Source organism: Tachyglossus aculeatus, chromosome 7 (genome assembly GCF_015852505.1).
Source record: "Tachyglossus aculeatus isolate mTacAcu1 chromosome 7, mTacAcu1.pri, whole genome shotgun sequence".
Classification (NCBI taxonomy): Eukaryota; Metazoa; Chordata; class Mammalia; order Monotremata; family Tachyglossidae; genus Tachyglossus; species Tachyglossus aculeatus.
The window spans coordinates 30,875,585-30,895,505 of record NC_052072.1 but is presented as its reverse complement, the minus strand read 5'-3'; the positions used below and the strand labels follow the sequence as shown (position 1 = coordinate 30,895,505).

The window sequence follows — 19,921 nt, the reverse complement described above, 5'->3', positions numbered from 1 at the left end:
CATTTGTTTAGAGCCTCTCCAAATTGCTTATTGATACCTACCCTAGTGTCTATCACAGGGCTCAAGCACCCAGTAAAATACTTCCTACCATAATTACTCAATCCAGTTCCTATCATCAGCAGTCCCAGAAGACGCACGGGTTTGCTCACGTGTGGCAATAAGTTGACAAGGGAATCACAGTGTATTTTTTGCTTTATTGAATGGAGACATACTACAGTAGACAAACATGTTAGACATGCTATACAAAATATACATTCTTATATGTGAGAAAATATAAATAGATACTGAACTAGGAAAGGGCAACTTGGCTTATACCTCTCCTTTAGGTACACCTACTGCCAAAGTTTGCTATTACTTTGGCATTTTCCAACAGAAAAAGGGGACTGGGAATGGGGAGAATTCGAATTAATTTTTGAGACCCAAAAGACCACTTTGTAACTAGATGAGAAAGCAACCTTTTGGTACACTGTTAGTTAACAGCCCTTTTTAGATTCAGGTTTACTCTTCTAAAACCCAGAGTCATTAGTATTGCCTTGCAAGCAATTGTTTCATTCCAGTGGCTTAGGGAGCCCCAGATAATTTACCCACTTGTATTTCACATTGTCATCACTGCAGGATAATACCAGAAAAAAAAAAAATAAACCTGGACGGCACTGGCTTGGATTTCGTTAAGGGAGGAAAGAACTGAGAGTAGGTGGATAACAGAACACCTGCCAGATGGGAAGGATGGAAAAGGAAATGAAATGTTTTCAACCCATCAACAGCCTAACCTTCCAAAGAACTACTGAGTCACACAGGCTTTTACAATCCCAAACAAAACGCAAAACCAAGAAGGATGAGGGGGATATATTTGGTCATTTTTAATCACTCTACAGAGCTTCAGTAGAAACAGCAGCAAATCTGGGTCCGAACAGAGAGGCTAATCAAGAGAACTGCACAGAATAAAATGCCCAGAGGGTGTTTAAATCAGATACAAGCTGTCTTTTGGTTCTGAAGAAGACAAGTTTGTTGAGTGCCAAGGTCCCAAAGGATTAAATCTCACTATTGCTTCCTGCTATCAACACAGGTGATCCACATTCTTTTGCTGACTCAACCAAAAGCCCTCAGTTTTTTTAAAAAAACCTAAAAACCACTAATCACATTGGGCTTCACAAACTACCTTCAAGAGGGAGAGAGCACTCTAGGAGGTTTTTAGAAGTGAGTTGCAGTGGAGGGGACAGTCTGAACTCTCAATACCTTAACATTCCCTTTGATCGTCGAGATGGCAGGAGGAGTCAATAATAGGAGATAGGAGAATTATGTTTTTGGGGAAATACCTTGCAGTTTTAAAGATGCTATGTGGCTCTACAGGTGCGTCAGTGCCTTTAATTAGGCTCTGATACTTTAGACCCTAGCTGGCAGAAAGCATTTCAGAAGCAACCAGTTAAACAGTAGCCAAGTGGCTTGGATGGGGGGAGGGAGGGAGGATTTCTTGGACCCTCTGAGAATGCGGACCTAGAATGGGGGGAGAAATGCCAGTGGGGCATTAGTGACTTTTAAAAACACCTTTCCACTGACAGTGTAAAGAGAGGCATGCTTATTTTCAGGAAGCAGCTGCTGATTTTTCCGAGAGTAATTCCTCCAGCTGAAATCATGCAGCAAGCTGGCCTTCCTCATCCTTGGAGTCTCTGTCCTTATCCCAGGAGATCAAATACTTGCTGTGAAGTCATGCAAGGTAGTGACCTAGCAGTTCACCAGGAGGATGGGACTGGCAACTGAGTGCAGACTCCCACACCAAAGGGCTCACATCGCCACTTAAAGACTTTTCTGTGATCGGCCTCAGTGGCCGGACAGGTTCCCGTAGAGCTCATTCATCTTCGGTAAGCTGAAGTGATTTGTCCAAGTCAATACTGATAACCATGCAGGAATCATTCCTTTCCCATTTACGAATGTCCTGAAAACTCGCTTAGACTAAGGGGGACATTGCCTTGTTTAGAACTTTAATAATGATGATTTTTTTTTTAAAGACTTTAAACAAGTTCCTTTAAACGATCAAGTCCCCTCTTCAGGTTAGTATTCAAGGACTATTTGGTTAAAGGCCCATGGGTCATCAAGGATAACGTGTGCCAGTACAGTTAAGCAGTGAACTACTAAGCATCCCTAACCATAAGGTTTTATAAGGCAGAAAGATCGTCTTCTAGTGAGCTAGCAGGGGCTTTCAGCATATATCCTGAACTAATATTGGTCTGGGTGGAGTTGTTTTTTTTCCCAAACCTAAAATGCATTCTCATGCTCTAATTTATTTCGCATAAGAACACAAACAGTGCAAATTTGGATCAGACCTACAATCCATTCAGCCCCATCTCTGCCTGGGACTGGCTAGGCCGTACATCAAAACTTTCTCTCTTCCAAAAAGTGTTAAACCTTGTTCTGTAAAGATTGTTCTTACTAATAATAATAACGATGGTATTTGCTAAGCGCTTACTATGTGCAAAGCACTGTTCTAAGCACTGGGGGGATACAAGGTGATCAGGTTGTCCCACGTGGGGCTCACAATCTTAATCCTCATTTTACAGATGAGGTAACTGGCAGAGAAGTTAAGTGACTTGCCCAAAGTCACACAGCTGACAATTGGCAGAGCCGGGATTTGAACCCATGACCTCTGACTCCAAAGCCCGGGCTCTTTCCGCTGAGCCACAGCTGCTTCTCCTTTTTCCACATGTAGCTCATGGGAGAATTTTTAAGAGTAGACAGTGACATCTTGGAAATGAGAGAGATCATGGACCGAAATGGAGGGATCGCAAAGTAATAGGTACTAGAGGGAATAACTTGAAAGTTAGTTCTAAGCAGGGATTAGTAGTTGTTTTTGTAGTTGAGAATGGCGCTAGAGGGTGTCACATAGATAAAGAAGAGCTGGCTGTGAAGCAGAAGGTGTGGAGAAGTAATTAAAAGCTGGAAAAAAAATCATTTGGGAGGGGTTGAAATCTCAGGCAGAAAACTGGGCAATCAGTGGACCGGAGGATTTGGCCTTTCTTAAAGAGCACATTAGTGAAGGAATGTCAATAAGATGATACAAGGTAAGAGGTGATCAGCGGGGGCTGGATTGCTGCAACACTCCAGGGCCTCAGGCCCCCTTTCGACCTTGACCTTATAGCATAGGTATATATATATATATATATATATATATATATATATATATATATATATACCTATGATATATATATATATATATATATATATATATATATAGCATAGGTATAGCATATCCTATATGCTATAGGATAGCATAGCTGCTGATTGGGGCATTATGACAACACAGCAGCCCCCAGCGTGACTTTAAGGAGGGAGTTCCTCTGCATGAAATTCCAGAGAATTGTAATAATAATGATATTTGTTGGGTGCTTACCATGTGTCAAGCACTGTTCTAAGTGCTTGGAGGCGGTACAAGCTAATCAGGTTGGACACAAGCCCTGTCCCACTTGGGGCTCACACTTTTAATCCCCGTTTTACAGATGAGGTAACTGAAGCACAGAGAAATTAAGTGACTGGCCCAAGGTCACACAGCAGACAAGTGGCAAAGCTGGATTAGAACCCAGGTCTTTCTGACTCCCAGACTCATGTGGACATGTTGCTTCTATCTGTATGCCCTGGGACTGTTCCTTTAAAAATCCCCTTCCTCAGCTTTCTCCCCCTTTTTCTCAGTCAGGTGGGTGGAGGGAGGTTAAACAACCAGCCCGGTTCCAAGCTTTTCATCTCAGTGCCTCCAAGAGAAATCTTAGAGTGAGAGAGAGAGAAAGAGAGAGAGAGAGAAAGAAAAAGAGAGAGAGAGAGAGAGAGAGAGAGAGAGAGAGAGAGAGAGAGAGAGAGAGGAGGGGGAGAGAGATAGAGATTTTTTATTTCTCATGAGGTGCCACCTCACTGCAGGAAGGGAGGTTGGGGGTGGTGAGGAGGGAGGAAAGGCACATCAGGAGATGCCACTCCCAGCGAGGAGTGGCATCCTGACTCCTGCTCCCCCCAACACAACAAGCTCCCCGTCCTGGAGGTGGGGACCACCCACAAGCTCCCCCATATCTCCGCTGCCATTCTGTTTGGTGGCGCTCCAATGACATCATCGACGGCCACACGACGGGCGAAGGGGGCACCGACTGTTCCAGCCCCGGACCCAGATTTTCAGTTAATCCACACCTGGCCACCATGCTTAATTATTCAATTTCACACTGCTTTCCATCACAATGAGGCCTTGCATTCTGAATTTAATATCTTTTGCAATGAAACTGAAATCAGGACTGAAATCAGGACCTATGACACTGACCTTGTTATTAGTAATCTGCTTAAAAAAGGTCAGAACTCTTTTTTTCAGAGAGCTTGATGGCTTTAAAAGACAACTTAAACAAAACATGGATAATAAAACCTACAAGCTCATAGATTCTCTCCAGCAACCCAGAAGATATTCTCCTCCTTTCCTCCCAGCCCACTGTTGGGTAGGGACTGTCTCTATATGTTGCCAATTTGTACTTCCCAAGCGCTTAGTACAGTGCTCTGCACATAGTAAGCGCTCAATAAATACGATTGATGATGATTGATGATGAACCCCAGTTAAGACATTTATTTAAATTAAGCATCGTGTATTTTTCCCCACATTTGCAGTTTGTTTTTTTTAAACCAAAAGCCCCTAGGCATGGAAAGATAAATCCCACTAGGCATTCTATCCATGAAGGAACAACTGAGGTCAAATGTTCGGTTAGCAAATTTTGACAATATTACAAGTGATTAAAATCACACCAGGCCTCACGTCTGGTGTAAACGATCACCAAGCAACCTGTCCTTTAGACACATACTTCTTAACAAATAAGAAGTTTCAAACCCTTACAAATTCTTCAGATTTCATAAAACCAAGTTATACAAAAACGAGTCTGGTTCGACAAGCAGCCTTCCAGATTACAACACAAGATACTACATGGTTTGGGCATATCAAAAAATATTTACATTACAGCCAACACAGATGCGTAGTGTATACAAAAAAAAAATATGTATAAATGTATTTACAACCAAATTCCCCAGTTCGCAGGGACGAAAAGGCAAAACCAACCCCTCCCACCCCCCAGAAAACTGTCACCAGCCGGTCGAAACGGGTCTTGGGTAGTGAAAAGCCTGCCAAAATTGTATGCTCAAAATGACTCAACAGTCCAAGGAATTTCTGTTTCTCAGAAAGCAAAGTAGGGAGGCTTCCTCGGGATCGTTTGGAAAATTGAGACAGCTTGGCATTTAAGCAGCAAGAGGTTTCTCCCAGCTTGGGGAGTCTGTGTGCCCCCGGGCACGTTACCTGGGACTGTCCGGCAGCGCTTTCTTCTGGGCCTTCATAACTTCAGAAACGCGCCCTTCCGCTTGCAGTCCCGCATCCCTTCTCTTTCGCGCGACTTGCTCGGCAGCTTTCTTCCTCTTCCGCTCGGTCCACTTGTTCGGCTTGGTCCACTCACTTCGGAACTGTAAACATCTGGGTTAAGCAACGGGTGACCGTGGGATTTCTTTGCCAACTCTGAGGTAGTAAGCACAAAGTCAGAGGATCTGAGTGTCTACGCCCAGACCTGACAGGGGGGTAGCTTTCATGTGGCCTCCCTACCGTCTTGGCTGCTCCGAGTTCTGTTGAAATCAAACGAATGCTCGCACAACCTGGGGCAGGGCCTGGGCGACCCAGGATGGCCCTGCTCACTTTCTGTCAGGCCCTTGTTTCGGAGCAGTCGTGGGGCCTCCAGAACCGGCTGCTGAGGGAAGTGTGGATGCGGCGGGCCGAGGTCTTTGTTTATATCCCATAATGGTCGCTGTGGCGTTTCTGAAAATAAAGTGAAAAGGAGGATCAGTGATCCATTTTAGGGTTTGTGATTTTTGGGTGTTCATTTTTTCGGGGGGGAGGGTAAAGTCCTGTCTTCTAATAGCCTTTAAAGCCAAATGCTAAAGAAACAGGGCCCATCGATACTCCTCCCAAAACACATGGGTAACAAATGTCTTTCCAGCTGCTTAATACCTCCCAAAATAGATGGGTAACAAATGTCTTTCCAGCTGCTGAATACCACAGCAAATCTAGCCAAAAGCTGACCTGGGAAATAAAACCTCTGGTTTTCAAATCTTCCAGTCGGTCCCCCCCAACACAGATATAAAACCAGCCCCTTCAAGGCTATTGCATTCAACGACATGACCACAAACCCCTGAGTTCATTCATTCATTCATTCAATCGTATTTAGTGAGCGCTTACTGTGTGCAGAGCACTGTACTAAGTGCTTGGGAAGTACAAGTTGGCAACATATAGAGATGGTCCCTACCCAATAGCGGGCTCACAGTCTGGAAGGGGGAGACGGACAACAAAACATACTAACAAAATAAAAAAGCAGAATAAATATGTACAAGTAAAATAAATATAGTAAATATTTACAAACATATATGGTATTTGTTAAGCACTTACTATGTGCCAGGCACTGTACTAAGTGCTGGGGTAGACAAACAAATCGGGTTGGACACAGTCCCTTTCCCCACATGGGGCTCACAGTCTCAATCCTCATTTTACGAGTTCATTTATAGAAGAACACAAGGTCACAAGACACTGCTGGCAGCTGAATGTCCTGGTCTAAAATGGATACAGAAAATTCAATTTCTGGGTTTCCAAAAGACTGACATTATTCTTAGCCTGATTGTGTGCTACTACTTCTTGGAGACTTTCTACCAGACAGTTAGAGTTTCAGTTAGACCACTTGGCTTGGCTGCAGTAACTAAGGGCTTTTGGACTACACAGAAAGAATGGGTTTTCAACTGCCCTGTTTACAGTGTGCTGAATTAATAAGGCTGATGATGCATTTCAAGAAGCAATAAATGGAAAGCAAGCAGACAAGTGCTTGCCCAGAGCAAAATGGGGACCTGGCAAAACAGAATCAATGAAGGAAAAGCACTCTCAACTATTGTTTTGCCTTCTCCTCGCTGACACAGAAAAGAAAATCATTCCCTGAAATACTACAACGGTAACCACAGTGGACTGAAAGAAGGCTGAAGAGCTTTATGGAATAAGCTTGAACACTCCCTGCTTCTGAGACAATGTTTTGTTCACTTAACGTCTCGGGGAAAGGGAAAGTACAATGCATATTTGTTCAATTACCTCTAGTGAAATGACAGCAGTGACAATGGGCCTAATCACGACCTACTCTTTACAGATCTTTAAGGCACACAGAGGCACTTCAAATGTGGTGTAAACATGTCTCTAGAGTTATTTTGGACTATTTACTCAGCAGAATAGAACTATAACCCAGAGAAGGAAGCAAAAATTGATTAAAAAGTATTTCTAGCAGTTCCTCTGGCCCACTGAATACTAATTTTTTAAAATTATATTTTCAGTGTAAATTGTAACCAAAGAGGAACAATTTTCCATAGCATCTAATCTATTGTTTTTTAAGGTTTACCCAAGTATTTTCTCAAAAGCTGAATCGCTATTAAGCAAAATCCAAATGCCTTTACCTTCTCTAGCATGAATCTTTTAGACTGTGAGCCCACTGTTGGGTAGGGACTGTCTCTATATGCTGCCAATTTGTACTTCCCAAGCGCTTAGTACAGTGCTCTGCACATAGTAAGCGCTCAATAAACACGATTGATGATGATGAATCTTGGCTCAATTGCCACCATGAAAGTGCTATTTTCAACCCTACCAAGGCAAAGTGCTTTTGGATTATTCGATATCTGATTATCTAAAAAAAAAATCTGTTCCAGCAACATCTGGAGAAGGGTTTCCCAGACTCCTTCGGCTGTTTGTTCAGCTCAATTCCTTCATTCAATCGTACTTATTGAGCGCTTACTGTGTGCCGAGCACTGTACTAAGCGCTTGAATGTCAAACTAGGAAAGCTATCGAGTGGGAGAGGACAAAACATCGGACTCCTTACCGCTGTTCATTTGAGCCGATGAAAGCTTCTTTTCACTGATCCTGTCATGGTTCGTAAGGAAGACTGACACATCTCTGTCTGCAGGCGTCAAGCTCTCCAGGCCTGTGGTTTCCTGGGAAGCCCGTGTTGGATAGGCCTCCTTGGGCATCTGCACGATGAGGCTGGACAGTGTTTGATCCAGGGGGTCTTCCTCGGTAATGTAAGCATATGGGCAGTATTCTCTGGTCCTGGAGTAGATGTTGGCATTGTCATAGCAATCTGAACAGATCACCAGGGGACCTGTGCCACCTGGTGAAAAACACAAGAAAAAGAATATTCCTGACAGAGTGAAAGACACCAACTCCCATCTGGCATGTAAAATAATGTACAAAGGACCGGAGAAGAGATTGGCATAGCACCCCAAAAATGCCAAGAGAGGCAGCATGGTCTAGTGGAGAGAGCATGAGACAGAGGCTTAAATTCTAACCATCTCTGCCACTGGTCTACTGGGTAGCCTTCGACACAACCCTTAACCGCGGTCTCAGTTTCTTCATCTGGAAAACGGAGATAACACCCACATCTCCCTACCACGCTGGATGCTGAGGCTAGAATGAAAAAAAAGTCAAAGCCCTTTAAAAGTAAGTGCTATCCAAAAATCAAGGTTTTAATTAACCTTTGGCTTACAAAGTAAAGCACAGGAGCGAGAAGCCATGGTAAGATTCTAGTTCCCATCTCCACACTGTCTTTCAGATGTTATAAAATAAAAAAAATGGCTTCGGGAGGCTGGCAGAGAGACGGCAACCTTCATCCAACAGAGTCTGATCGGCTGGCATGTCTGACAGAAAGTGTTAAGTGCGAGATATTTATCTTCCCAAATCTGTTTCAGACCAGTTAGGATGAAATTTTTCAAGACACTCAAAAAGACACTGTTAGGCCACACACATTCAAAATCTTTCCTCAAGTTGCATTCCAGCTCAGCAGAGAACAAACTGTGATTACCATCAGTGCCTTTGTGCACATATCCATTAGCAGGCGGCATAAGTTGCTGATGACTGCCGGCCTCAGAGTTACTGTAGCCTTCCTGTGGTTCGGAAAGCGTTCCTTGAGAGGACAGATAACTGGGAATGTCCGCGGGCAAATTCATTTCCTCTGGAAAAACACACGTAGAGACAAACAGGCATTAAACTAGCTTTAAAAGGATACTTAGGGGGGAAAAAAACTTCCCTCAATTAATTGTGGCATCCTTGCATACCAAAATACATCCAATAGCACGCCCTTGCTGAAATGCCTATGCCACTGACCAGCTAGGTACATTTCTTTAGACTTTGATGTGCTAGATTGTCCACCTCAACCCAATTCCATCAATTTAACAGCGCAAACTGGCATCAAAATTTCACTTTGCTATAAATCTGTAAAAAGTCATCCTCTCCAACCAAAACCATACTCACTCCCACTCTCTGCCGCTGACAACTTGATTTCCCTCCTTATGCAATTCCAAGGTAACAGGGTTGAAGATCTCGTCTCCTGGCCTCCTTGTGAGGCAGCCGGAATGCTGTGAGGCACTGGACGTCATCAGAGAAGATGCTGTCACTGCCACCACTATCTACTCTGGGATCACGGTAAGCACTTAATACGCTCCGTAATTACTCCCATAAATGCCCCACTTTTTGGCAACCAGAAAATGGGGAGGTGTGCATGGGGGACTGTTATGTGGGGAATCGAATCTAGCAATTAAGGGAAAGGAGAAGGAAAGTGGGGGGAGAAGGAAGAGAAGGGACTTGAGACTGCTTCTTTCCACACTACTGCACCCTCCCCTGTGCTGCATACACGAGGGACTCAATCAATCAATCAATCAATTGTATTTACTGAGCGTTTACTGTGTGCAGAGCACTGTACTAAGCGCTTGGGAAGTCCAAGTTGGCAACACATAGAGACGGTCCCTATGAATCAGGCAATAGGGACAGGAATTCCGGCAGCACTTTCCTCCAGAAACTGAACCACTCCGACCCGCTCAGTGTGGTTGGAGACACCTTCAGGCCTTCAGTCATTCATTCGATCGTATTTACTGAGTGCTTACTGTGTGCAGAGCACTGTACTAAGCGCTTGGGAAGTACAAGTTGGCACCATCTAGGGACGGTCCCTACCCAACAACAGGCTCACAGTCTAGAAAGGGGAAGTGCACAGGCCTTGCACTTGGACTTCCATTCTTTATTCACCCTTCCCCCAGAACTTGTGCTCATATTCCAGCGCTTAGAACAGTGCTTTGCACATAGTAAGCACTTAATAAATGCCATTATTATTATACATACGGACTCAATGAATTTATACTAACACCCTTGCCCGCCCCATCCTCTTCTGACCCATGTCTGCATCTGCTGACATTCTGACTCCTCTGCCTATCCCAGCCGGGCCACTATCACTGCTTACAAAAAAACCGTTCACTTCTCCCTCAGAAATAGGGAGGGGAGTGGGGGAATTATGCATTGAAGTCAATTATGTGAGTGAACAGCACACCATTACTACTACTACTATTGTAAGCACCTTCTTTGATAGAAAACTCGCACTCAGGAGCCTAATACCAACTTACTGTCCCTCCAAACCAGCAGTGACACAAAGGAAATTACAGAAGCTCCGCACTTAATAGTCAAGGTCTCTTAAGTAGCTTCAGACTCAGGGGCAGAACCCTGCTGCAACCTAAGCAACTGGTCAGCTCTGGATCCCACTGACCTGTGTTAGTGATACTGTAGTCTTCATTTTTCCTCCTCATATGATAAATAACAATGACCCAGATCAGAGAGGTGCCCACAACACAGCAGACCACAACAATGATGACGATGCCAACCGTTGTCCAGCCGTCATCCTCGTGTCCGATGCTACTCTGAGAGGAATCACAATTTGAAGAGGAGAGAACATTTAGGTAGATGTGCCCCCTCTCAGTCCCAAGGGTATTGGACATGATGCAAGTGTATTTGCCAGCATCTTCTAGCCCAGCATCCACGATGATAAGAAGCTGATTGGCTGCAGCAAAGAAGTGCCTTTCTGTGATCATCAAAGGACCATCGTCTTTCGTCCAGTTGAGGCGAGGAGCCGGACTTCCTCCAGCAATGCACTGCAGCACTGCGGTTTCTCCCCGGCTTACGGTTCTATCTTCCAGAGGGCGCATGAACGAAGGGGTCTCTAAACAAGAGGAAAGCAAACAAGGAAATATTTTAACTTTTTAAGGGTAACGCTCTTCCAAAAATCTACAGTATTTTCATTGTGACTATTGTTGTGGGTGAATACACTGAGTATAGACACACACACAAACACACAAATAAACGCATGGCCCCCCAAATGACTAATCCTTCTTAAAATTTAAAATCCACGCCCCAATAAGAGTGTAAACTTCTTGTGGGGAAGGTACATCTCACTTCTTTATTCTGTATTTTCCAAGCACCTGCTATGACCTTTTAGACCGTGAGCCCACTGTTGGGTAGGGACTGTCTCTATATGTTGCCAACTTGTACTTCCCAAGCGCTTAGTACAGTGCTCTGCACACAGTAAGCGCTCAATAAATACGATTGATGATGATGATGACCTGTGGGGCTTGGAAGCCAGAAGGTCACGGGTTTTAATCCCAGCTCCGCCACCTGTCAGCTGTGTGACCTTGGGCAATCACTTCACTTCTGCGCCTCAGTTACCTCACCTCTAAAATGGGGACTGGGACTGAGCACCACATGGGACAGAGACTGTGTCCAATTTGATTTGCTTGTAACCACCCCAGCAGCTGGTACAGTGTCTGGCACATAGTAAGTAATTAACGAATACCATCATTATTATTAGTATTATTGTAGGGAGCTACACAAACTGGGTGCTCAAGAAATACTCCTAGAGCAGGCACTCAAATTCTGTTCACTGAAATAACCAGGACACGGAAAATTATTCTGATACCTGTCAAATTTTTTGTGCAGCAGTATTAAAAAACCATGGGGGTGACCATCAAGAAGGATGCCCCAATTCAGGGTCATTTAAAAGAAGGAAAAATGTTTTTTTTCCTCAGAAGGAATTCAGCCTGCACACAGGGGAATAGTATTCCTGAAAGATCAATGGTATATCTCCCCCTCGTCCCCCTCTCCATCCCCCACATCTTACCTCTTTCCCTTCCTCACAGCACCTGTATATATGTATATATGTTTGTACATATTTATTACTCTATTTTACTTGTACATATCTATTCTATTTATTTTATTTTGTTAGTATGTTTGGTTTTGTTCTCTGTCTCCCCCTTTTACACTGTGAGCCCACTGTTGGGTAGGGACTGTCTCTATATGTTGCCAACTTGTACTTCCCAAGCGCTTAGTGCAGTGCTCTGCACACAGTAAGCGCTCAATAAATATGACTGACTGATTGACTGATATTGAATGCTTAATATGTGCAGAGCACTGTAATAAGCACTTGGGAGAGTACAATATAACACAGTTGGTAGACACGTCCCTGCGGTAATAAGCTTACAGAACAACAAGGGTTTTCACTGTGGGTTCATCTTCGACCCTTTATTTTGTTAGTATGTTTGGTTTTGTTCTCTGTCTCCCCCTTTTAGACTGTGAGCCCACTGTTGGGTAGGGACCGTCTCTATATGTTGCCAATTTGTACTTCCCAAGCGCTTAGTACAGAGCTCTGCACATAGAAAGCGCTCAATAAATACGATTGATGATGATGATGATGATACCCTGACTCCAACCCTACTGTTTTTCCATGACAGTACAACGTCTCTCCTACCAGGCTAGCCAGCTTCACTCTACTGCCAGGCAAAACCCCTTCCGGGAAGAGGCTGATGAGGAAGTGGAGGTTGTCCCCAACTTGGGGACTTTGTACTCCATAAAGTTACGAGCAGGCCTCGAGGAGAGAAGCAGCTGAACATCACCGTGAGTCATGGGACAGGCTTACCCAGCACAGTGAGTGTGGCGTTAGCCGAGAGGCCTCCTGCAGTGTTTTGGGCCATGCAGCTGTAGATCCCCATGTCTTCGATTTTCACGTTGGCTATGAAGAACACGTCGTCCTCGGGCATGACGTGCATGCGCCTCTCTCGGGCTGCGGGGAAGTCGGTGCCACCGTCTTTCTGCCAGGAAATCTGAGGAACCGGATGGCCCTCCGCGGCACACTCCAGCCTGGCCATGGCTCCGGTGCGGATCGTGAGGTCCATCGGGGTTTTCAGAAATGAAGGCAGCTCTGAGCCGAGAGGGACCCCGTAATGAAACGCAAGGCAACATCAATACATGGGGAAAGAACTGGTAGCCCAACACCAGAAAGAATGCTTTCGTGCCCTATTTGCCCTTGCAGACGCCACTTATGGACCAAGAGGTGAGTTTGCCTTTACTTGAAAACTTGGACCTTTAGCGCTTCAGAAAGGAGTCCTCCAGGATGAAGGCCTACCACTTCCCACCTTCAGTGCCAAGGGAGGGCAGAGAGGAAGGAGAATATGGATTCACTATGTAGATGAGGCCTCATCCTCAATTTCTTTTTAAAAAAAAACACAACCCTAACTACAATGTCCATTTTGTTTCAGAACGCTATTCCACGCTCAGTGGAAAGAGCATGGGCTTTGGAGTCAGAGGTCATGGGTTCAAACCCCGGCTCCACCAACTGTCAGCTGTGTGACTTTGGGCAAGTCACTTAACTTCTCCGTGCCTCAGTTCCCTCATCTGTAAAATGGGGATTAAGACTGTGAGCCCCCAGTAGGACAACCTGATCACCTTGTAACCTCCCCAGTGCTTAGAACAGTAAGTAGGCACTTAATAATAAATGCCATTATTACTATTATTCCAGCTACCTGTTGCCGACTATAGCCTAACTATAGTTAGGGAAGTAAATAGTGCTTTCCTGCTTCCTGACGAGGTGCCATGCCAAACTTCTGAAATCAAAAGCAAAAAATGAAATACACTAAAAAGCCTGTTGCGGGTGGGGAGGGTGTCATGGCCTCACAATGAGTAACCTGAGGCAGAATGCTAAAGTTTTGTTTGGAGGAGATGAGGAAGACACGGTGGTAAAAACAATCTCCATTGTTTTCTCTTTCTTCCTGCCCAGACTAAGCTTGGATCCACGGAGGACACGTTGGGCAAACAAACTGGCTCGGCGGGGGACTCTACCTCCTCAGCAGTACAGTGATTTTAATACAGAGCCAGCAATATCATCTACAGTGGGAAGCTGGAGAGCCACATCTAGTTTCCTTGACCAAAAAGAACACATCAAAAGAGCGCAACCGCTTACCGTTCACCGTCAGCTTGGCTCTATGAGAATAATTGGATCCAAAATGATTAGTGACGATACACTGATATCTTCCTTCGTCTGTGAAATTCACGTTGAAGAGGTGCAAGACGGTCGTGTACTCCAGGGCTTCTCCACCTTGCTGCCGGTATCTGGCAAAATTCTCAATCTCGGCATCATAGAGGATTTCACTGTCTTTGCGCCATGCAGTGGACATGGGGGAGTCACTGCTGCTCACTGCAGTACAGGTGAGAGTCACATTCACGCCTCTTAAAGCAATTGTGGTCTCTGGATGTGTCCGTATCTGCGGTTTAGGAAAATCATCTGTGGGGGGTAAAAAAGCACAAGTATTACGTCATTTAGTTTTTGAACAGCTAATAAAGCTTCAGCTGTCAAATGAACTGATAATTTCAGTAAGGGCTGCCAGATTGCCAACCTGTCCAATGCACACACCCACCCCCCACCCTCCAGGTCTGGCCTTAGAAGATCCATAAAAATGAAAATAATAATAATAACCAGGTAGAAAACACCCCCTCACAAGGGTGAAGATATTCCATCACACTCAATCACTCCACAGTTGGCTGAGAGGCTTGGAGGAAGAGGGCAACCTACCCAATGGTCAATCCTTTCCTTCCACCACTTCCCCCACCCAGACCTACCTACCGCACCTTGGACGGTGTCTAGGAGGGAATCCTTGCTGACAATCCCCTCCCCAGTGTTACCGCTGCTGTTGGCAAAATCTACATTTTATTCACTTCTGCAGATTTTGTGGGCTCAAGATGGATAAAGACTATTAACTTTCTAATACAAGTATAGCTCCTAATGGAAAGAGCAGGGGCCGGACACTTAGGAGACCTGGATTCTGATCCTGGCATTGCCTCTTTTTTTTTTTTTGATGGCATTTATTAAGCGCTTACTATGTGCAAAGCACTGTTCTAAGCGCTGGGGAGGTTACAAGGTGATCAGGTTGTCCCATGGGGGGCTTACAGTCAATCCGCATTTTACAGATGAGGTAACTGAGGCACAGAGAAGTTAAGTGACTTGCCCAAAGTCACACAGCTGACAATTGGTGGAGCCAGGATTTGAACCCATGACCTCTGACTCCAAAGCCCGTGCTCTTTTCCATTGAGCCACGCTGCTTCTCATGCCTCTTGCCTGCTGGGCAACCCCTGGCACGTCATTTAATTCATCTATGCCTCAGTTTCCTCATCTGTAAAATGGGGATTAGATTCTTGTCCCCCACTCTCAGGCTTGTGAGCCCTGCGCGGGACTGGCATTGTATCTATCCCAGGTCTTAGCCTAGTGCTAGGCACATACTAAGCACTATCATTATCATCTTTGGTTCTGAATCACAATATGCAAAATCCAGAGATATATATGCACTAATACTTGATGGAGCCAAGATCCCAAAGTCACTCCCCTGCCGCCCCCGCCATCATATCCAATTGCTGCAGGGAATCGAATTCCCTGCCTGCTCCGCCCCGGCCCATCACTTCCCAAACACAGACTTGCAGCCCAGCTTCTCCACTTTGGTCTGGGTCTCAGGAGGAAGGCGACACAGTCGAGTCAGAATAGAAGGGGCAGATATCTTAGGTGGATTTAAGTAACCCCATCCCTCCTGCCTGATTCTGGGCTATTTTCAGTTGAAACACAGAAATCATAACTGCTCTCAAGCCCTGCCTCCCCCACAACCTCCTCAGCTTCTCCGCTTCAGGTGAAAGCTACACAGGATCAGGATGCAGAAGGAGGGGCCGCTGAAATCTTCCTAAATTCTTGGCCCCGTCTGCCTCGCCCCAATTCTATGCTGCTCTCTGATGAGGCAGAGAAACCCACCTGAAAGATGGTGGTGGTGGTAGAGGTTGTCATGGCTGCCTCTAAAACTAAAATCTTCGCTCTACCACCAGCTAAGGAAAAAGCCTTGCATCAATTTTCCAAAAGCAGGTACATTTAAAAAAAAAAATGATTACAGAAGATGACGCTGATGGAAAGAGGAGACCAAAGGTGAGCGGAGATGCTCAGGAGAAGCAGCACAGACTGGTGGAAAGAGCTCAAGGCTGGAGTCAGTTACTCCACTGCCATGCTTGCTGTGTGACCCTGGGCAGGTTACTTAATGTTTCTGGGCCTATCTCCTCATCTGTAAAATGGGGACTCAGTACTCATCCTCCCTACTTGGACCTTGAGCTCAAGTGGGATAGCAGCTGTGTCCAATCTGATTATCTTGTATCTACCCCAGCATTTAATAGTACTTAACACATACTACATGCTTAAATACCACAATTATTATTATTATTATTGTTGTTGTTGTTCAGAAAGAGTTAGCTTGCTATGGAGTGCTTATAAAGAATACAATGCTGTGGTTTAACTTAAAAGGACACTGAAATTTTTCACTATTTGATTAAGCACTTACTAGGGGTCAAGCACTGTGTTAAGCATTGGGGAGGTAGAAGATAAATCAGATGAGAAAAACCAATGAAGTCGAAAATCCATTATAAAAGTAAGCAGGGCAAATTTCTACTTCTATAGCACCCTTGAAAGACCAATCACATTACAATGCTTTAGTTAATGGTACGATGTTACGCTTTGCATTACTTTAATTGAGAACAACAGTTGACTGATGTATGGACTACTGTACGTAAAAGAATTTTATATTTTCACAGACGCTCTGAAATGAATCCTAATACAACACCTATAAGTGAAAGGGGAAATGTATCGCACGATACATTGATGTATTCGAGCAATATATTATGGCTGTATTGTGGGTATGCCTGGACACCTAGTTCTCTTATAGCACGAGAAAATTTGTGCTGGAGAATTCACCCTCTCCAACCCCTGCTCCTGTGCAAAACTGTTGCATCTAAGCAGGGGTAGATACAAGAGAATCAGATGAGACTCAGCAGAAGAGCACATGTACTCCAGCTGAAAAAAAAAATGCAGTTTAAAAAGGAAGCCTGGGATTGTCACTGAAAGTGAAAGGCAGTTTGTTTCACCCACGCTGCTTTTTGGGCAGGGTTTGTAATGCTGATAATTATCTTCCTTTTGTTAAGTGCTTATACCATACCAAGCACTGTACTAAGTACTGGGATAATACTAGACCATCAGATTGGTTCCTCTCCCACATGGGCTTGCAGTCAAATGGGGGGGCGGGGGGGGGAAGGACAACAAATATTTAACCCCCAATTTCCACCTGAGAAAACTGAGGTACAGGCGTTAAGCAACTTTCCCAGGGTCACAAAGAGGCAAGAGGCAGAGCCGGGTTTAAGACCCAGATGACCTGACTCCCAGTCCTGTGCTGTTTGGAATGATGATTAAGAAACCTGATATAGGCATTTAGGCAGACATGGAATATGCTTGCTTTCGTGTTCTTGAACTTGACAAGACATAAAAATGGAAATTCTAATATAGCGGTATATCCTGCCACACACGTTCACTCCGATAGGTAGACACCATAATCCCATTAAGAAAGGCACGGTGACAGAATAAGCAACAACTGTCACACAGGAAACCCCTCTGAATTTGGCCTACAGTTGGCCGGAACAAGTAGTAGTCTTTTAGACTGTGAGCCCACTGTTGGGTAGGGACTGCCTCTATATGTTGCCAACTTGTACTTCCCAAGCGCTTAGTACAGTGCTCTGCACACAGTAAGCGCTCAATAAATACGATTGATTGATTGATTGATAGTAGAAAATGTAGGAACCACATTTTTTTAGCAGTATTTATTAAGTGTTTACTCTGTACAAGGCACTGTACTAAGCAGTGGGGTAGATACAAGATAATCAGGTTGAACACAGTCCGTGTCCCAAATGAGGTGCTCACTCTCATTTCATAGAGGGAAGTGAAGCCCAGAGAAGTAAAGTGACATGCCCAAGGTCACACGGCAGACCAAGTGGTGGGGCCGGGATTAAAACCCAGGTACTCATCAGGCCCATGCTCTTTCCACCAGGCCAGGTTGCTCATCAAGGAAACGAGAGGTAAGGTGCAGGAGATGGACAGCCCGCCTTCTAGGGAAGAGAGGTAAGAATTTCTACTTTGACACTGGCATCCAACTTTAATATAAGTAGCACCACAAGTACAAACCACAAACAAAGTCTGCAGGGTCCACATTCAGGATGCTTTGCCCTGCTAGCCATTCTGGGTGGGCACAGCTAACATTCACGGCCTGCTGTAAGTGACTGTCAACCAGCCACTGAAGCAGCCACTTCAGCTGACAGTCACAGAGCAAACTGCTGGTATTGAGCATCCTGAAGGAAAAGAAAAAGCGACACAGAAGAAAACATCACTTGTTTCACTCTTCATTCTATGTTACTGCATTTCCTGACAGAAATACTAGAACCCAATGTTCATAAACACCTCAGTAGAAAACGAGGGGTTGGAAATGATCAACCCATTCAAAATCCCTCTCACCTGTGGTGACTCCAGAGCTCGAAAGTTTGCTCCAACAAGAAGTAGAAGTAGTTGCTACAAATACTGGATCTGCTTTTGAGGCTCTGAAACCTCACAAGGAACCACTTCCAATGAGCTGTTCCTGCTGACTCTTGCCACCCTCCCTTCATTTAATTCATTTATTAGTATCCATTAAGTGCCAACTTGTGCAGAGCACTGTACGTAGCGCTGGGGTGGATACAAGATAATCAGGACCCACATGAGGCGCCCACTTTAAGTAGGAAGGAGAATAAGTACTGAATCCCCATTCTGTAGATGAGGGAAGTGAAGCCCTGAGGAGTTAAGTGACTTGCCCAAGGTCACACAGCAGATAAGCGACAGCCTGGATGAGAACCCATGTCTGCTGACTCCCAGGTATGTGCTCTTTCCACTAGGCCCCGCTGCTTTCGAGGTAGACATGCCCTTGCCCTCAGGGAGCTTACAATTTAATAGGAGAGACAAAACACACATTGTTTACATTCAGGGAGAGCAAGAGGAAAAACTGATATATTAAGGTAATAGCAAAAATACAGAGAAAATGAACAAAAACAAATGACAACAATAAAATGGCTGAGTAATTCTTTGGGAAATGCATCCTGGAGGAGGTGGGTTTCACTTTCTCACATAAAAGGCTTCCGGTATAACTCAATCATAGCTTAAGATCATCCAATTGATGTCAGATTCTTATGTTGATTTCACAATATCTGAGGCTCCTATTCAGAAAATGCTCTGGTTATAGACTGCAAACACTCTGTACAGACTCTAGACTGTAAGCTTGTTGTGGACAGGGAACATGACCACGGACCCTGCAATACTGTACTCCCCAAGTACTTAGTACAGTGCTCTGCAAACAGTAAGTGCTCAATAAATATGACCCACTGATTGATTACAGGGAACCAGATTTCAGGTTGATAGCACAAAAGGATTTTGCAAAAACCACTGTTTTACTGGCAGGATGCCCAGAGCTCAAATACAATTTCCTGCCAAGGAAAATGAATTGAGATATGACTGATCAATCATCTTAAAAGGGGTCTTAAAATCCGCCACTCTCCCATCCCTATCCCTCCTTATTGTTCAAAAACTAATTGAAAGTAAGCATGCCTTACTGAATGCTGATCACTTCTAATAATGACCCCTTCCGTTTCTGCTAAATTGATCAAGTCAAAATTCAGTAATTCTGCCTGGGATATTGCTGAAAGGAAGTGGCATTGACACAATGAGATCATTAGATGGCTAAAGGATTGAGGTAGCAACGCAGTTCCATAATCACACTCCTGAACATTCGGCAAAATGATTTCCTTTCTCCTCACTTCTAGTCAATGTTTTAAAAATGGGTTCTCACAAGAGTTGGAGTCAGGTATCTTTCCATGCTGAGTTGATATTT

The 19,921-nt window shown here is 44.6% G+C and overlaps 1 protein-coding gene across 2 annotated transcripts in view; it reads right to left on the bottom strand.

The window, feature by feature from the left end:
• The window catches only part of LRIG2 (leucine rich repeats and immunoglobulin like domains 2), a 53,750-nt gene that overhangs the window by 3,941 nt on the left and 29,888 nt on the right, over window positions 1-19,921 (bottom strand). Inside the window, exons 9-15 of one of the 2 annotated variants that reach the window (XR_005451834.1) lie at window positions 18,193-18,356; window positions 14,122-14,442; window positions 12,802-13,083; window positions 10,603-11,052; window positions 8,875-9,024; window positions 7,897-8,184; window positions 5,303-5,809 (exon numbers count right to left, since the gene is read on the bottom strand). Coding sequence is in view for 1 of the 2 variants with exons in the window: in XM_038748907.1 (XP_038604835.1) it covers window positions 5,583-5,809; window positions 7,897-8,184; window positions 8,875-9,024; window positions 10,603-11,052; window positions 12,802-13,083; window positions 14,122-14,442; window positions 18,193-18,356 (1,882 nt within the window). In the remaining variant the exon portion in view is untranslated. Of the gene's footprint in view, window positions 1-4,537; window positions 5,810-7,896; window positions 8,185-8,874; window positions 9,025-10,602; window positions 11,053-12,801; window positions 13,084-14,121; window positions 14,443-18,192; window positions 18,357-19,921 lie in introns of those variants that run through there. The other variant, XM_038748907.1, reaches the window with a different exon arrangement.